Source organism: Xyrauchen texanus, chromosome 13 (assembly GCF_025860055.1).
Source record: "Xyrauchen texanus isolate HMW12.3.18 chromosome 13, RBS_HiC_50CHRs, whole genome shotgun sequence".
NCBI lineage: Eukaryota > Metazoa > Chordata > Actinopteri > Cypriniformes > Catostomidae > Xyrauchen > Xyrauchen texanus.
Window position 1 is genome coordinate 39,777,271 of NC_068288.1, and position 17,227 is coordinate 39,794,497.

The following is a 17,227-nucleotide window of genomic DNA, read 5'->3' on the forward strand; positions in this document are numbered from 1 at the left end:
ATCATAGTTATATACTCTTATGAGATTAGTTGTGATGTTTGATAAAAGACCCAGAGGGCCTGATCTTACCCAACACAGTAAGAGTGGCATTGATCGAGAGGCTGCCCGCCTCGTTTTTGGCCGTACAGCTGTATACCCCCATATCTTCGGCCTTCACATTGGCGATGAAAAAAGTGTCATCATCAGGCATGACATGCATCCTTCTTTCGCGAGCGGCGGGAAAATTGATACCGCCATCTTTCTGCCAGGCGATCTGGGGTGTCGGGTGTCCCTCTGCAGCACATTCCAATCTTGCAACTGTGCCCGTGCGGATTGTCAGGTCCATGGGCGTCTTCAAGAAGGCGGGGAGCTCTAGGGAAGCCATAAGTGAATTCTTCGTTATTATTTTCACATCATTTTGAAAATTATGTATTGTCAATTATCCTTTATCCAAGGTTAAAAGAAGTTTACCCAAAAATGTCTTCCCTCTGCAGAACACAAACAAATAAATTCTGAAATATAAATGATGTGTGTGCCTGTCCATACAAATCAATGGGGTCCAACACTTTTAAGCTCCAAAAAGGACATAAAAAAGGCAACATGAACGTAATCCATACAACTTGAGTGGTTTAATCCATGTCTTCTGAAATCATATGACTGTAAGGCGGGGTGCCAAGGTGTTTGCATTCAAGGGACAGAACTTCCCAAGGAGGCAACAGCAAATATTTAATCTCTGAGAAAATTGTCATAGAAAATCTCACAAAGAAACCATCTCACACCCAACTGAGCAAGAATTGCCTCATTGTTTCCTTCTCACATTTGTCCTCTCCCCTCCAACTCCCTCCTGTCCCTCTCAGCTCATAATCACCTTAAAACATACAAAAAATCTTGCAGGTAGCAAATGTCTAAATATATGTCTGGCTATTCACGTTTCATATCATTGAAAAGGTCTCATTACTGTAAACTGTAAAATACATCATAACATAGTTTTGAGAATTTAGATTTTCTGACCAATTTCAGTGGGTATGCCTACCTTCTGTATGCAGATAAGGTGTGACCCCAGGACTTCCAAAACTATTAATCCCCAAATGCATATTGTTATTCCATTTGGTTGTGGTCTGGGTATATAAGAACATTTAGCACATTGTTTATTGGAATTTTCTGTAGCCTGATATCCCCGTAGTTACAAACTAAGTACTCTGCTGAAGTCAGGTATGCATCTGTTACTCTTAAGATTCATCTTTGAGCATTAGATGTTTTGTATAGATTACTTCTGAATTGATTAATTATGTTATTGGCTTGATACATATTTACCTGATTGATGAATAGTTAAACTTGATTCTATTCTGAGTTATTCTTGCCTTTAGTAGATTATGTTAAGTCCTTGTTGACACAAATATGTGATCAATGTTAGTACAAACTAACAGCTCAGAGTTGATGGAGCATCAGGCATGAATTCTGATTCCTTAGTTAATGCTGAATAGTTATCCAGAATTCTAAGTGTACCTAGACTGTAGGGACTAAATATAATCACTATTTAGAACAAAATGTTGGTCGACTCACCTAAATAATGTTGGTCATTAACTCTGATTAATGTTAACATTATTCCGGCCAAGGGTACATAGGAAACAATTGAGACTAATTAAAAGTACAGTTTAGATACGGTAGAGTTGGTCTACCTATCCAGATAGTATTAGTCACGCCTTCGGACTGAGAGTAGTGATCTAGGGGGACCAAACAAAACTATTATTCAGATAAAAGCATGCAGGGAGCAACTTGTCTGAATAGTATTAGTCAATTACCTCTGGATAATGACCCTATACTGGCCAGTTCGTGGAATGATTACGTATATGCTCGGCCGGTGCTTTGACTCTACTAAAAGGAATCAAAATGAACGAGTGCAAAAGTATAGAACATACTAGAATAATCAAGTATCCAAATCTAGATAAGATCTCAATTGATGATCAATAATGACTGAAATCTCAATCTAAATTTGAGGTCTAATATAATTGGAGTCAGATTAAATTATTAATGGAGTCAGATTCAGTCTTAACCAACTCAAATAATTATGGCGCTACAGCCACACGTGGATGAAAAATACGAATGTGCAGATACCTTCACAACTTGAATTCTGCAATTGGCCAACATGGTGGAATTGTTACAATATGATGGGTTTTGTGTGAGAAACAAATATATAACTTTTTCGCCATTAATGTTGGTATCTGCAGTCTCCTTGGCATGTTCATGAGAGAAGCTCTTTTAAACGCCCTTGTGCTTCTTGCATGCACAGAGCTATCTCACCCAAAACCGATCGAAGTCATGAATTAAACCACTCAAGTCAAATAGATTACCTGTAAGCTGCCTTTGTGCCCTTTGTTCTTAAAAGTTTTGGACCCCATTGACATACAATTTATAGACAAACACACATCATGTATACTTCAAAATATCTTGGTTTGTGTTCCACAAAGAAAGTCATTTGAGTTTGAGATGGCGTTAAAGTGAGTAAACGATTAGAGAATTATAATTTTGTGATTAACTCTTCCTTCAACTTCAGTTAGACAGGTTTCCAGAACTATTTCAATGAAAATCGAAATTATAATAATGCCATTGCCTACTTATTGCCTTATAGACACTTGGGCTAGTAAATGTTTACATGTACAAAAGAAATACAAATAATTGTATGTGTCCATGTTGTGATGAAATTACCGCAATTACGAGAGGACAACTTCTGAGTGGTTTACATATTTAGACAAAGTATTTGTTTCTATGGCACAATTGTCCACATTGTTAGTATTGACAGCAAAATACTTAATCACTACATTAATTAACCTCTAAATTCCCTTAGAAAATATTGAAAAACAAAGAAAGTGGCTATGATAAAATGTCACATCAAACAAAAACGTAAAGAGGTTGCAATCTAACTACCTTAAGACAATTGATAAAGCTGCTGACATGTTGGTTGTTTTTACATGACATCACAACAGTAAAGTAGAAGTCAGAGTTTTCATAAAATTCAGAGTTCCAAAAACTCAATTTTGACATGAACACAGGATAATTTCTTGATTGTACAACTAGCACAAAACATGCAGGCCACTGGCTAATCAATCTTTTAAAGAGCACTATTCTATTTACAGAATCGTGAAACCTCATTTCTTTTTTGAATCATGTTTGATATTCTTTCATTATATTATTAGCGCATAAAAGCGTCCTTACATCTGTATTATAAACAGAATAATTACATCACCGAGGTCTGCATCCCAGAGGGTTGTTAAGTCTTTGTACAACAGAAATTGAAAATTACATTTAAGAGCTCTGAAAACAGCTTTGGGGAAATGAAGGTAAATAAATGCCGAAAAAGAACAAGAGCCAAAATGCTTATCACAGCAATGGAAAGATTATAGTGCTTCAGCAATAGACCAATACAAAAGCCCTACATACTCTTACTAATTCATCCTAATGCAGCATAATCAACACTTCAAACAGACAATCAGACACCAACAGACTTGTTAACTCGGTGACAGCAGTTTTACATTTTCCGAAGAAAATGTGAGCAGTGCTTGCTTTTACAACTCTATTTGCAATGCCTGTACAGCAGAAAAACAGCATATTTAATTCTAAGAGTCAGAAAGTAAACTTTGTCATGTGAAACTAAATGATGTCAGTTTGTGATACAAGAAACTTTAACAAACACAAGTAGAATTCAGGGGGAGGAAATGCTATGAAAGTGCAAAATATAGAAAAATAAGTATTAAGAATAAGAAAATCCTAACAGCCCTTTACTTTGAGAGAACACCTAATTTCTACAAATTAAAAACTCCATTGAAGGCGACTAACCATTGACTGTGAGCTTGGCCAGAGTGGAGTAGTTGGAGCCAAAATGGTTGGAGACCACACATTGGTACTGTCCTTCATCTGTAAAGTTGACGTTGAGCAGGTGAAGTACGGTGGTGTAGAGAAGGTGGTCGTCCTGGTACCTAGCATAGTTCTGCACCGGAGCTTCATACAGCACCTCTCCATCTTTCCTCCAGGCGGTGTTCATGGGCGAGTCACTGCTGCTGAACGCAGAACAATTTAGAGTGACGTTGGTGCCACGTAAGGACACTGCGGTCTTGGGGTGAGCACTGATCTGAGGTTTAGGGAAGTCATCTGTAACGGCAGTACAAGAGAGACATCACAAAAAGCAAAATGCCACTTTTTAACAGTTAATTTTATTTATGTAATGTTTAATATTCACTAAACCTAAAATTGATTAAACCTTACTTTTCATTATACATACGTTTAAAATTTGGTGTAAAACCATGATGTTTATGTAAATGTTTTGTCAAATACCATTTCAAACTCAGTAGTCAGATTTCCATCCAAGTTGCAAATCTATGCGAAAAATCTGAACAAATCGCAAAGAACAAATCAAAGTAGTGGTTTGCGGGGGCCTGCGTAACTCCGCGAGTATCGCCACTCAGAAGCGGAGGCAACTGAGACTTGTCCTCCACCACCCACATTACGGTGAGTAATTGCTCCACCACGAGGACCTACTAAGTAGTGGCAATTGGGCATTCCAAATTGGGATAAAAAATTATAATTAAAAAAAAAACAGGTCCGCTGGTTAGTTTGGCTATGAGCAAACTGTTCAGTCACAAGACTTGAGGCAAAGTCACATGACATTTTTGATGCAAATCTAGGTATTTATTCTACAGTATAATTTTGTTTCCTTTGTTTTCTTACCGAATAACAAATCTATCTACCTCAAGTAACGAACATTACATTTTTTTTGCATCTTGGTGTTTTTATCCACCATTTTTAAGGCAATATCCTAAAGACTGCATAGAATCCATGGATGGAAACCCAACTAATGTGGAGAAAGGAAGATTTTCAAAGAAATTTCATTATCTATCAAATGGGACTCACTTTATATTAAGTGTCTTTAACTACTCTGTACTTAAGAATTTGATACAATGTACTTATGCACATCCAAGGTGTTACATTTGACTTACATTTAAAGTACCTGCATTTTATTACACCTTTAATGACACTGTTAACCTTAAACATAAACCTACCTCAACCCTCACCCTAAACCCAACCCTACTTCTAACCTACCCGTACCTCAACCTCAGTAGAAGCAAATATAAATCTGGTGAGAATATTGCAGAACATCATGTAGTTACATAAAGAATACATTGTATGGGGTGTATTTTAATGTTAGTACATAGTAGTTAAAGACACCTCTGTGAAGAGAAGGAGGGCAGGGCCGGGCCGTGATTATGCATTCCCGGCCCCCAATCGGGCTAATCAGAGGAGAGGGATAAGTGCAGCGGGAGGCGGCAGTTCGACAGAGCCACGTGCATCTGCCGTGTGTGCTTTTGTGTCGTGTGTCTTTTTGTTTCATTAAATATTATTTTGACCATTCAGCTGGTTCCCGCCTCCTCCTTTCCCATTTTAACCTTGTTACAACCTCTTATAAAGTGGAACAACAAATGTTTATGAAATGTCTAGAGAGGGTCACAAACTTGAAATTTTTCTAGAATAATTCACCAAAATGTCTCAAAGCCGAAATGAGATATTTAAGAAAGAAAGAGACACCATTGTAATCAGCTTAAAACAATAATACATGTGTTATGGGCTTCTAGCTTTCTTTTTATATAATGTCAAAAACTTTTTATTACAATTACGTCCAACACAGATCTACTGGTCATGTTGTCATACAGTATATCTGACTAGATCCACTGGATTTAGATGTTCGAGACATAATTTCCAAGGACAGTTCTTTATAGTACTGTACAAAAATGTGTGGATGTGTGTGCAAGAGAGAGTTTCAACAGTCAGGTCACTCACTGCAGACAAACTCCTCTGGTTTAACCGTGAACACACTAGATCCTGCTAGGGAGGTGGGATGCGCACATACAGCAGTACAGGATTGCTGGAAGCGGCTGTCAATCAGCCACTGGCCAAACCACTGCAGTTGACAGTCACACAGGAGACTGGTGGTGTTCAGATCACTATAAAAAGGCAAATATCCATGCATTATTGAAAATACAGATACAATATTTTATACTAACATGCAAACATTATATACTTTCAATTATAGATTCCTGTATTTTGCCAGTATGGTCTGTTACAATAGACTGATGTAAAATTTACACTTATATTAATTTAATACTTACAGTATTTTAAGTTTCAAATGGGAGAATGCATCCGGATGAATAGACATGATACCATTGGTACTCAAGTCCCTGCAAAGGATGCAGCACAAATTCAAATATATTATTTCAAATCTTTTGTGTTTAAAATGAACACTGGTTATAACATTGTTGTTTTTTTGTTTGTTTGTTTTATCCCTTTGTCTCCCAATTTGTAATGCCCAATTCCCACTACTTAGTAGGTCCTCGTGGAGGCACGGTTGCTCACCTCAATCCGGGTGGCGGAGGACAAGTCTCAGTTGCCTCCACTTCTGAGATCGCAAATCTGCGCATCTTATCACATGGCTCATTGTGCACAACACCGCAGAGAGGCACGGGAGGGTCATGCTACTGTCCGCGATCCACGCACAACTTATCACAAGCCCCATTGAGAGCGAGAACCACTAATCGCGACCACGAGGTTAGCAACCTAGCAACCGGGCCAATTTGGTTGCTTATGAGATGTGGCTGGAGTTACTCAGCAATAACATTGTGGAACAAAACCAAAAACAATAACAGCTGTAAAATCCAGAGTAATACTACATACGCAAATCAGAATAATGTTAAGTATTAAATACATATTTCTGTGGGATCTAATCTTGAATAATATTCATACAACGGTGTAAGTAGGGATGCACAGTATATCAGTGACCATTTCTGTATTAGGCCAATTAAAAGCCGGTAAAGAACAATATGCATTGTGAATGGTTCTATATAAATAAATTGCAAACTGCTTTCTGACATCAGCAATTAAGCCAATACTGAAAGCAGATTTCATTTTCCCCCCAATTTATATACGTTTCCAATACCAGGTAAGGGTATCAAAAGTATATGTTATACTCCTTTTCTACTGTATTCATTTTATAACATTTTGCTGCCTGATTTTTCTTGAAGAAAGAAAAATTGCAGTGTGGAGCTTTAGTGAATGCAGTATATAATAGTAATGCAAAGTTTTCTAGACAAAATAGAATAGATAAATAATGTGTCATCACATTGGTTATCAGGTTTTGGTATTGGGCACAAACAATATGACTGCATTCATAATCTTCTTGAAATACTCTGAAGGGCTAAAAGAGACTTACAAATGCTCCAGCTCCACCAGACCCTCAAACGCTCTCTTAGTGATGGTCCTGATCTTATTATTCTGTAAAAACCTAAAAAATAATAAAAAAAAGCACACAAATGCACATGTCAAGCCACACTTCATATCAGAGTTGCATCAAATGACATGTATCCACCAATAAACTTACAGAGAGTTGAGCCGCTTCAAACCCACAAACATGCCAACTGAGTCCTCGATGGCGAGGGATATCTCATTATTACGAATATCTCTGGAACGAACAAACATCAAAAAGAAACATCAAACAGAGAACCATCAGAATATTAAACTCCCAACTGCAGCAGAGAACAATGCTTTTAAACGATTAATCTACAATAAAGAGTTGCTTTCTTTTTAAGAGTGTAGTTCTACATAAAGAAATGGACTGGAGATTCTAGGGCTCTATTTTGTAACAAGGAGGTTTTGTGTGGACTTGCTGGCATGTGTGAGTTTTGTGAGATTGTCTACGTGCACTGTTGGTTTCAGAAGGCTGACATCTGTAAACAATTGTGCCAAAGGGACGCGTTGGAGGTTAAGTAAGGTGGGCACATTTGAAAGTGCTCTTTTTCTCTATGGAGTGAGCTGGCGTTAACAAAAGGGATAAACTGTATTTATTGACAATTATTTACTAAATATAATTTGTCAAGCTAGAGCAATATACTACTTCTATTAAGAGTCATGTCATTAATATTGGTTACATATTTACTTACAGTACACACACACACACATTTATATATATATATATATATATATATATATATATATATATATATATATATATATATATATATATATATATATATATATATATATAGAGATATATATTTTATCACCATTACATACTGTATATAATCATAGGAAAGCAGTTTGTCAAAATGTATTTTTGTATTGTGGCTGTAAGTTTGTCATTTGTTTTAAAAGACTGATACAGTAAAGAAGAAATGGAAGCCTGTTTAAATAAGGCATTATCAAGATTTCATTAAAGGGATAGTTCACCCAAAAATGAAAATGATCTCATTATTTACTCACCCTCATGAAATCACAAATGTGTATCTATTTTGGGTGAATGTACCGTTTAAAGGTACGAGCATATTTTTGTGGTAATCAATATTATGGCACAAATGCTGTCAATTGAGATTTAAAGAGTGTAATATATGATATAAAACTAGGAATCAATGAACTGTGCTGTTTAAATTTTTCATTTAATACTACTCCACGAAGAAGTATCATTATGAATTTAAAATGTGGTAAGATTACTAGGTGTATTACAAGCCTTTATGAATACCTTTTTGATGCAATATATAGAAGGTAGTACGCTTAATACAAATGTTGCAGAAGACATATGAATAAAATGAGAGAATGAGGGGGAATGTGTTATCTCACAGTGTGCGGATGTTAGCCAGGCTGCTGAACACTCCTTCTCCCAGGTGTGTGATTTGATTGTCACCCAAGTTCAGACTCTGCATGAGGCTAAGACCAGTGAACACCCAATCTTCCAGCCGGCTCAAGTGATTGAAGGACAAATCCCTGGAAACAAAACAAACAGACACATTTCTAGTGGAAATACACAAAGAAAGACAAATGAAAGAAACGAGAGACTGACAAAAGATGCATTTAAAGAGCTGACATTTAAAATGTCAAGAAAGCTGACAAGAAATAAACTATAATAGTGCATGAGGAGTTTTGGGACAACATGAGGGTGAAAAATAAGATGACAACAGTTTAATGTTGGGGTGAACTATCCCTTTAAAAGTTAAGGTCACTCACAGTTCATCCAAGCGATGGCAAAATTCCCAGGCGTCGGCTCGGATGAGTCCGATATTGTTCTGATTGACTCGCAGAATGCGAAGCATGTGTAGTCCATACAGCCAGCCTTTATTCAGTTCTGTAAGATTATTGTACTCCAACTCTCTGGAAGGGGACACATTATCAGAACACAAAAGAGCCATCAACCAATGAGTCTGAATCATGCAGAAGGCTTTAACGTAACACAGGCTTAAACATAAAGATGATTTGAAAAATATCATCAGAGAATAAATTGCATTGTTTTTTAAAAGGTTAGTTCACCGAAGAATGAAAATTCTCTCATCATTTACTCACCTTCATGCCACCCCAGATGTATATGACTTTCTTTCTTCAGCAGAACACATTCAAAGAAAAATAAATTATCTTAGCTCAGTAGGTTCTTAAAATGAAAGTGGATGGTGATCAGAACTTTTAAGCTCCAAAACTTCTAGACCGTCAGCATAAGCATCATCCATATGACTCCAGCAGTTAAATTAATCTCTTCTAAAGCGATACAATCTATTTTGGTGCCAAAAATATCTACATTTAAGTACTTTTTAACTATAAAGCAACATTTCCCATCAGCAGCAGTATGCGCATTACGTAATCGCGTTGCGACACACCCGGAAGTGCAGCGCTGTTTAAACTGAATAGGAGGAACGATGTACAGAAGCTTTGTTGGTTTTGGTTTAACTCTGTATTTGTTTCTCTTTGTTTACTCACAATGGTGCATTTGTCTGCTTATCCTGGATGTCTCAACTGAGACAAGAACGTGAGATTTGGTCCGTAACATGCAAATGCGTCACACGAGAGATCGCGTGAACTCAGCGTGAATGGGTATACTGCTGCTGACTGGAAGTGATGCTTTATAGTTAAAAAGTACTTAAATATGGATCTTTTTCACTTTTAGAAGACATTAATTTAACCGCTGGTGTCATATGGATGACGTTTATGCTGACTGTCTGTGATTTTTGAAGCTTCAAAAGGTCTGGTCACCATTCACTTTCATTTTAAGGACCTGCCGATATATTTTTCTTCAAATGTGCTCTGCTGAAGACAGAAAGGCATATACACCTGGGATGGCATGACGGTGAGTAAATGGAGAGAGAATTTTCATTTTGGGGTAAACTATCCCTTTAAGTGATCTAATCGATTCAAATGTGAAATCCCACAGAGCAGTTCACGATGTATAGAAACCCTGAAATCCTCACAGCTCCTCCATGTTGTCCAGACCAAAGAGAGCTCCATCCATCAGCTTTGTGATGCCATTCCGCTGCATCTTCAATGATTTAAGAGCCTTCAGTTCTTTAAATATGAGACTTTCCACCACACGGATCCGGTTTCGCCTCAACTCTCTGGAAAAGATTTCAAGGGGGGGCACATTATAATATGATAATGGAAAGCATGGTACTAACAATCGCAGAGAGACAAGACATCGACTTGATATTATCAGTGCGTTTAGCAAGCAGTAATCCTGTCAGATACAATCTAATTGAGTGATGCAATAAAATCCTATTTTTTTGTCATGAATACGCACAAGACTTGGAGCTGAGAGAGTGTGAACACTTTATCTGGCAGCAGAGACAGTCGGTTTTGGTTGATCTTCAACACCAGTAGGGAGCTTATGTTTCCAAAACAGCCAGGCTCCAAAGAACTTATCTTGTTTTTGCTAAGGTTGCTATAGTGATGAGAGAGGAAATAGAAAGACAATTAAGAACCTCACAACTATTCAAAAGAGAGGATTCACAATCTTTTGAATAATGTCACAGCAACTGATTGCTTAAAGGTTCAATGTCTTATGAAAGTATTTCTATTTACTCTAGTTTAGCCTAGAAGTTCAATGGAGTGTTTCAATGGATGGATTCATGTAACATTTTAAAACATAAGAGATTTTGTTTTACAGCCTGGGGACAAATAAAAAAACGTACAGGTATTTCAGCTGCATGGGTGGGAATGATCCAGCTTTGAGCTCAGATATAGAGTTCGAGCTCAAATCCAGACTTTCCAGCGATGAATACGGCAACAGCTGTTCCGAAGCGATTTCAGAGATTCGGTTATGAACACTGTAAACAACAGATGGTACATGAGTTACAGACATATCAAACTTATTTCATATCTTTGTTAACGATCATTCAATTTCAAAGACATTTTAAAATAGTAACCAATCAGATAAACTATGTAATGTTAAGCCCAATGTATACTTTGTTTTGACGTGAACGCGGAGCATCTGCATACAGCCGAACACTTGCCTTTTAATGTATACTTCATTTGACTGTGCGCATTCACAGGCGGTTGGCGCATGCGTGCCAAGACTGCTATGACATACTGCTATGACATCTTCAGGAGTTTAGACCCATAAACATGTATTTACATTCCTTTAGACCCGTGTTCTACACATGCACATCCACTGTTGTTATTTCAAGATTAGTCTCCTGTTGTGAAAGCAACAGCTCAACTGTGAGTGGTGCCTTCTTGTGGACCCACTATTTAATTCAAACAATTCCAGAAGTACATGCATTCTGTAAGAAAAATCAATTATATGACCTCTCTGTTTATGATTAAATTTGCATCACGCTGTCCTGTGTGACCGAAGTATACTTTGGGCTTTAAACTTCAGCTTTATGAATGAAAGCTAATCTTTATTACATAGCACCTCCACCAATTTCACAAGCCATAAACAGCAGTAAAACCATAGTAATGACTAGGGATGCACAGATACCACTTTTTCTCTTCCGATCCGATATGGGAACTCTCAATATCAGCCGATACTGATCCCGATACCACTGTTGTTTTTTTGCATAATCGGTTTAGAATATCTTTACATTATTGTGTGGAAATAATTGGGTGTACTCTTTAATATGTACAGAAACACAAACCTCTAACTACATATTTTTTCAATATAAATGTATAGCTTATTAAGAAAAACATTCTTGTTAACTAGTATACTGGATAATGTAGCAGCAAAATTAGAAAAGAAAAGAATAGAAAAGAAGCCAATTTTAATTTTTTTGCAATTTTTTTTCAACTTGTATCTGGACTTTAAAGGATTCAGATCTCTTTTTTGTTCAATGTAGTTGTAAGATATCAGCTCACTTTTCATTCCCACTGTTATTTTTGGAACCCATTTAACTTTAAAATTTGTAAACAATTGATGATAATAATAATATATTATAATAGTTTTATATAGTAAAATATCTCAATCATGCTCCTTTTGTCTCTCTCTCTCTTTCTTCCTCACTGCTGTCACAGCACTCACTCTCCCCTAAAGGCACCTGCACATCATTAGTGGCTAATCAAGGACTTCATATATATGAAGCTTTCACACACACGTTTTGTCTGTTCTTATCAATAGTATCTCTGAGACTCCAGAACTTTCTACTATGTCAAATATACCAGTGTTTTCATTATTGCCTGCAAGTATCATAAGACTGTTGTGAGTTATCTGTTCCTTGTGTCTATAACCTGTCTGGATATTACTCGCCTGCCGTTTGTCACTATGCTCAATTGGATTTACTCACAATGTTTAAATCACACATCTGTTCAATAAACCCTGCTACTGAGTTCTTATCTCTGCCTCCATGACACCTTTAACTTTTAAACCCTCCTGCTTTTATTTTGACATTCTGAACTCTCCAGGAAGTCCTGTATGTGTCTGTTTGTAGGAAAGTTCACAGTAGTTTAATTCTCTTCTTATTCAAATTCTGGTATAAATGCATCTCCGTTGCCATTCTAAATGCATATTATAAGTGAACCGAACTATTGAGCATCTACATCTGAGATGTTATTCATGAGTAGCACTCAAATATTGCGCACCACGTGAAGGCTAAAAATAGACGCTTGTGTGTGTGTGTAAACAGAGCAGCACCACTCAATAACGCGCTGGAGCTGCGCGTGCATTTTATACATTTACTTAATCCTTTTGTGATTCAGAGCTAACGCACATTTTCAAGTGGCTTTGAAAAATATGCATGAGTCATATGAACTACTTTAATTGTGTTTTAATGGTTCTTTTATGTCATTATTTTGAGCTTGACAGTAACGAACATGACTAACACACCATCAGATTTATACCCGATCCGTTTAAAAACGTCAGTATTGGAGCCGATACCAATCCAGATATCGGAATTGTGCATCCCTAATAATGACAAACAAGGAGAGTAACTTACAGTGACAACACTGTGATGTTGGATGAGGCATCTCCAAGGAAAGGCAGCACTGCAAGTTCATTTTGATTCATGGACCTAAATTAAAACGGAGAATGATTAAAACCTGAAATAAAGAGTCTAAAATAAAGATCAACCAATATCAGTTAATAAATGTTTCAGAGAACAATATGAGAGAGTTTTTACTGGTTATTGTTGCTGATAGTTTCCTTTTTTGGAACTATCGGTTATCTGTAAAATTCTATGCTGATAGTTGTAGCCGCTGCAGGATTCTAGAGTATAACACCAGCAGAGGTGAACTAAAAACAATCAATGACACCTTGTGGGGATTTGAAGCACTTAAATATTTTATCATTTTAATATATATGATTCTGTTTACTTTTCATAAGTGTTCTAAATTGAAGCAAGGGCATTAAAAAAATTAATAAAAGATTGAAAGAAAGAAAAAAGGAAACATGAGCAGATACATCGTGTCTCCAACTTCAAGGTGAATAATAATAAACCTTGTTCCTTATTAAACATCAACTAGTGAATATACAGGCCATAAAATAAATAGCTTAATTTATTAAATTCTTAAATATAGAGCCAAATATAGAGCATTGTAATGGAGCCAAGTGTCTGTCATTTCAAAATAAGAGTGCATGGTGTGTTTCTGGCTTGTTTATCTGGATTTTGATTAAACAATAAACTGCATCTGGGATTTTATTCATGTTGCACTCTTGTAACTTCTGTGTCTGTGCCTGTCATAGTAAGGAAAGACTAAGAAATGTTTTAACATTATATAAATCGATTTTAAAAACTATTGGCCAATTAATCAGTTATCAGCCTTTTTCACCACTAAAATTATCTGTATTGGGAAAATCCACTATCGGTCTGACCTCTAATTATGAACCTAACTACTGCAAAACAAACAAAAAAAAGGCAGTAGCAAAAGACTCAGCCAACAATGTCTTGTTCCATGGTATACTTTGAAGTGCCTTACCACATCATGGTATATCATATGCATAAAAATATAATATATCATATTCACGCTATGCGACTAAACTATGTCTGTAATTAGCCACTGGCTGGTAAATATTCAGATTTGACTCGCCAGAAATTGAGTCGTGTTGTGGCAAATAAGAACTTCCGCACCACAATTCTTACCGAATCAGAATACAGAAGCTGGATTCATACTCGTCTTTTACTCATGAGTGCGTGCCCTGAAGGAAATGTACCTAATTTGGCTGCAGTGGGTTTGGAGATGTTGTGAATCTCGCTGTCACCATCACTTTTGTTGAGCCATGCAATGGCATTAACATTGACATTGCATTTAACAACATCAACTCAGATTTTGCATAAAGAGATCATGAAATGGAAAATCTAATTTTCCTTGATATTTAGACATATAAGAGGTAGTATTATAAAAACATACTGTACATTTCAGAACTCGAAACTACCTCCCCAATCTAAACAGAACATTTATAGTTCCCAAATTTCTGAAACATCTCGTTTTGAAAACTGTGTGTTTGTGACGTCACAAGACATTGCTCAGTTTTCATGGCCCACAACATGCATCCTCACTCACTTAACCCCACCCACTGGCATTCAGTTCGCATCATAAACAGAGGGAGAGAGACAGGCTTAGTGTGACCAACTATTCTTCAACACCAAAGGGGACTCATCTGGTCAATTTTGAAGTTTTGTTTTTTTGCATATAACATGCATTAGACAGACATCTTTGACTGCTGACATGTTTTACGCACAGCTTTTAAAAGACGAGGTGTCAAGTTATGAGATGCCATTCAGTTACATTCAACTGCTCTGCATCTTGCTGTTTTTTCGCCCATTTGCGCTATTTTTTAATGTGGGGCAAGTAAAATTCTCTTTAACTTGCCCGTTCAAAATTCCACTTGTCCTGGACAAGCGTTAATGTCGAGCCCTGCACTAGCGGGACGTCTTTGACGATTTGGACAAAGTCCGTTAGTAAACCAGTGTTCCCCTAGGATTTTTTTTTCAGCAGCGGTGCTGCGGTGTTATGAACCTCAAATGTCGGACCTGTATTTACGCACTCCTTTAATACTGTTTAAAAAGCATCCCAGGGTGATACCTCAAGAAGCTGCAAATTCTAGGCAAAGGGTGACTACTTTGAAGAAGCTAAAATATAACACAGTTTTTATTTATTTTGGATATTGTTTAGTCACAACATAATTCCCATAGTTCCATTAATGTTATTCCATAGTTTTTATGACTTTAAAAAATTATAATAAAGAATGAGTGCATTTCAAAACTTGACCGGTATTGTATGCAAAAGGTTTTAAAATACTAAAAATGTCAAGAACAAGTAGAGAAGCGTTAGATTCTCGCTTTTATAAGTGCAGCACTTTGATCAGCAATACATTTCACAAGTGAATTTGTCAATCAGTTTGAGATTTATTATGAGGGCTTGTTTAAGGACACGTCAATGTACACATGCTTGTGTAGCATCTCTGGTGCACTGTGTCATAAACATAAAATTTTTAGATCACTGTGTCAAGTTAAATATAGTTTAATACTTAGAACACAGATTGAGATTTCTTAGTTCGGATTTGTGCTCCATCAAGTGTTTTGAAGGCATGTTTGTGTTGTTCTGCCAACTAAAGTGTTTTCTTCACTGTATAAACTGTGCATTACAACACAGCTGAAGTTTCACTTACTGCCCTCTGGAGTAAACAGGTGGTACTACAAGCTTGCGTTTCCACATCTTGCACATCTTCCTTATTATGGTCCGGGTAATTGCGATCACAGTGCGATTAATTGCGGTAATTTACAATTAATCTAATTAACGTGTTAAATCGACAGCCCTTATATATATATATAGAGAGAGAGAGAGAGATCGATCCCTAGTTATTTGTTACTTTTCATTTCCATTAATTTCATGTTTACAGAATAGGCATAGTACTCTTATTCCGGTCTATAATTCGCACCATTTCACCCCACTTCATACTTGAATATAGCTTCAATGAAAATAACCCAAACTACACTACGAGGGGGAAAAATAGGTTATTTCAGGTAAGTGAAAGTGGGTGAACTTCCCACAAAAAGTTGCATTGTTACTTACTACAGTTGAGCTATTGTTGCCATAATTCAAAAATGTATGTGACATCAAACCTTTTGTGATTTAGATTTTTAAATAACAGTTTTAGCTAACAAATTGATACAGTAGTATTGTAGCAAGTTATTTTGGAGGACGGCATGGTTGTCATGCTGGTTTTTGTGCAAAGGATCTTAGGTTATGGGATGTATGCATTCCATGACAGAATATATGGTACTATATTACATACTAAATAATCTACTAAAAACTACATCTGATCATAAATTGCACCTTAACTACTGTATGCATTCTACATGTGCAAGTGCAAACCTTAACATGTGCTTGAGGCTGCTCATCAGGGCATGTAAACATTTACTTAGGAGACTCTTTTACTTACACATGGGTGATCCATGCTGGCGCTTCCAGGGATACAGTAGACAGTCTTTTCTTATTACAATCCAGCCTTTGAACTGCACCTGGACCACTGGAACAAATACAAAGAGAAGGGCAAGTGTCCTGGCCCACAACACTCACTATGAACAGGATCAGGACCTGGAGGATGGGCCATCCCTCCGCCATTTTGAGTGTCTAGATCGCAAATTATCACTCAAATTATGGCATTAATTAAACAGACAGACTAATATGGGTTTTCGAATTGATCTGCTTTTGTAGGCATCCGAATAACATTGGTAATCATTGCAGAGATCCCTTCAAACCAATCCGGAACAACTTGGAGCCATCAGTTCTCCTCAGTCCGTCCCTTCGCAATTCCCTTCTTCTTCTGCGAATTCCCAAACGGAGCAGCGTCAAACAACCTTCAAGATGCCGAAATGTGTTTTAATTATCCCGAAGAAAGACATATTCTCTGGAACGTTGCAAGTTTGCGTTACATAGCGATATCAAACATAGCTGAAAACTCTCATTTATAAACATTGTTCCTCTACTTTTTTCCTTAGGAAAAACAAAACCGTCTTCC

At 36.9% G+C, this 17,227-nt stretch overlaps 1 protein-coding gene across 1 annotated transcript in view; it reads right to left on the reverse strand.

The window, feature by feature from the left end:
* The window catches only part of LOC127654271 (leucine-rich repeats and immunoglobulin-like domains protein 2), a 28,926-nt gene extending 11,699 nt beyond the window's left edge, over positions 1-17,227 (reverse strand). Inside the window, exons 1-13 of the mRNA XM_052141393.1 lie at positions 16,649-17,227; positions 13,203-13,277; positions 10,965-11,099; positions 10,574-10,714; positions 10,248-10,391; positions 9,019-9,162; positions 8,635-8,778; positions 7,403-7,483; positions 7,235-7,306; positions 6,138-6,206; positions 5,809-5,972; positions 3,814-4,125; positions 70-351 (exon numbers count right to left, since the gene is read on the reverse strand). Of these exons, the coding sequence (XP_051997353.1) occupies positions 70-351; positions 3,814-4,125; positions 5,809-5,972; positions 6,138-6,206; positions 7,235-7,306; positions 7,403-7,483; positions 8,635-8,778; positions 9,019-9,162; positions 10,248-10,391; positions 10,574-10,714; positions 10,965-11,099; positions 13,203-13,277; positions 16,649-16,830 (1,945 nt within the window). The 5' untranslated portion in view covers positions 16,831-17,227. The remainder of the gene's footprint in view (positions 1-69; positions 352-3,813; positions 4,126-5,808; positions 5,973-6,137; positions 6,207-7,234; positions 7,307-7,402; positions 7,484-8,634; positions 8,779-9,018; positions 9,163-10,247; positions 10,392-10,573; positions 10,715-10,964; positions 11,100-13,202; positions 13,278-16,648) is intronic.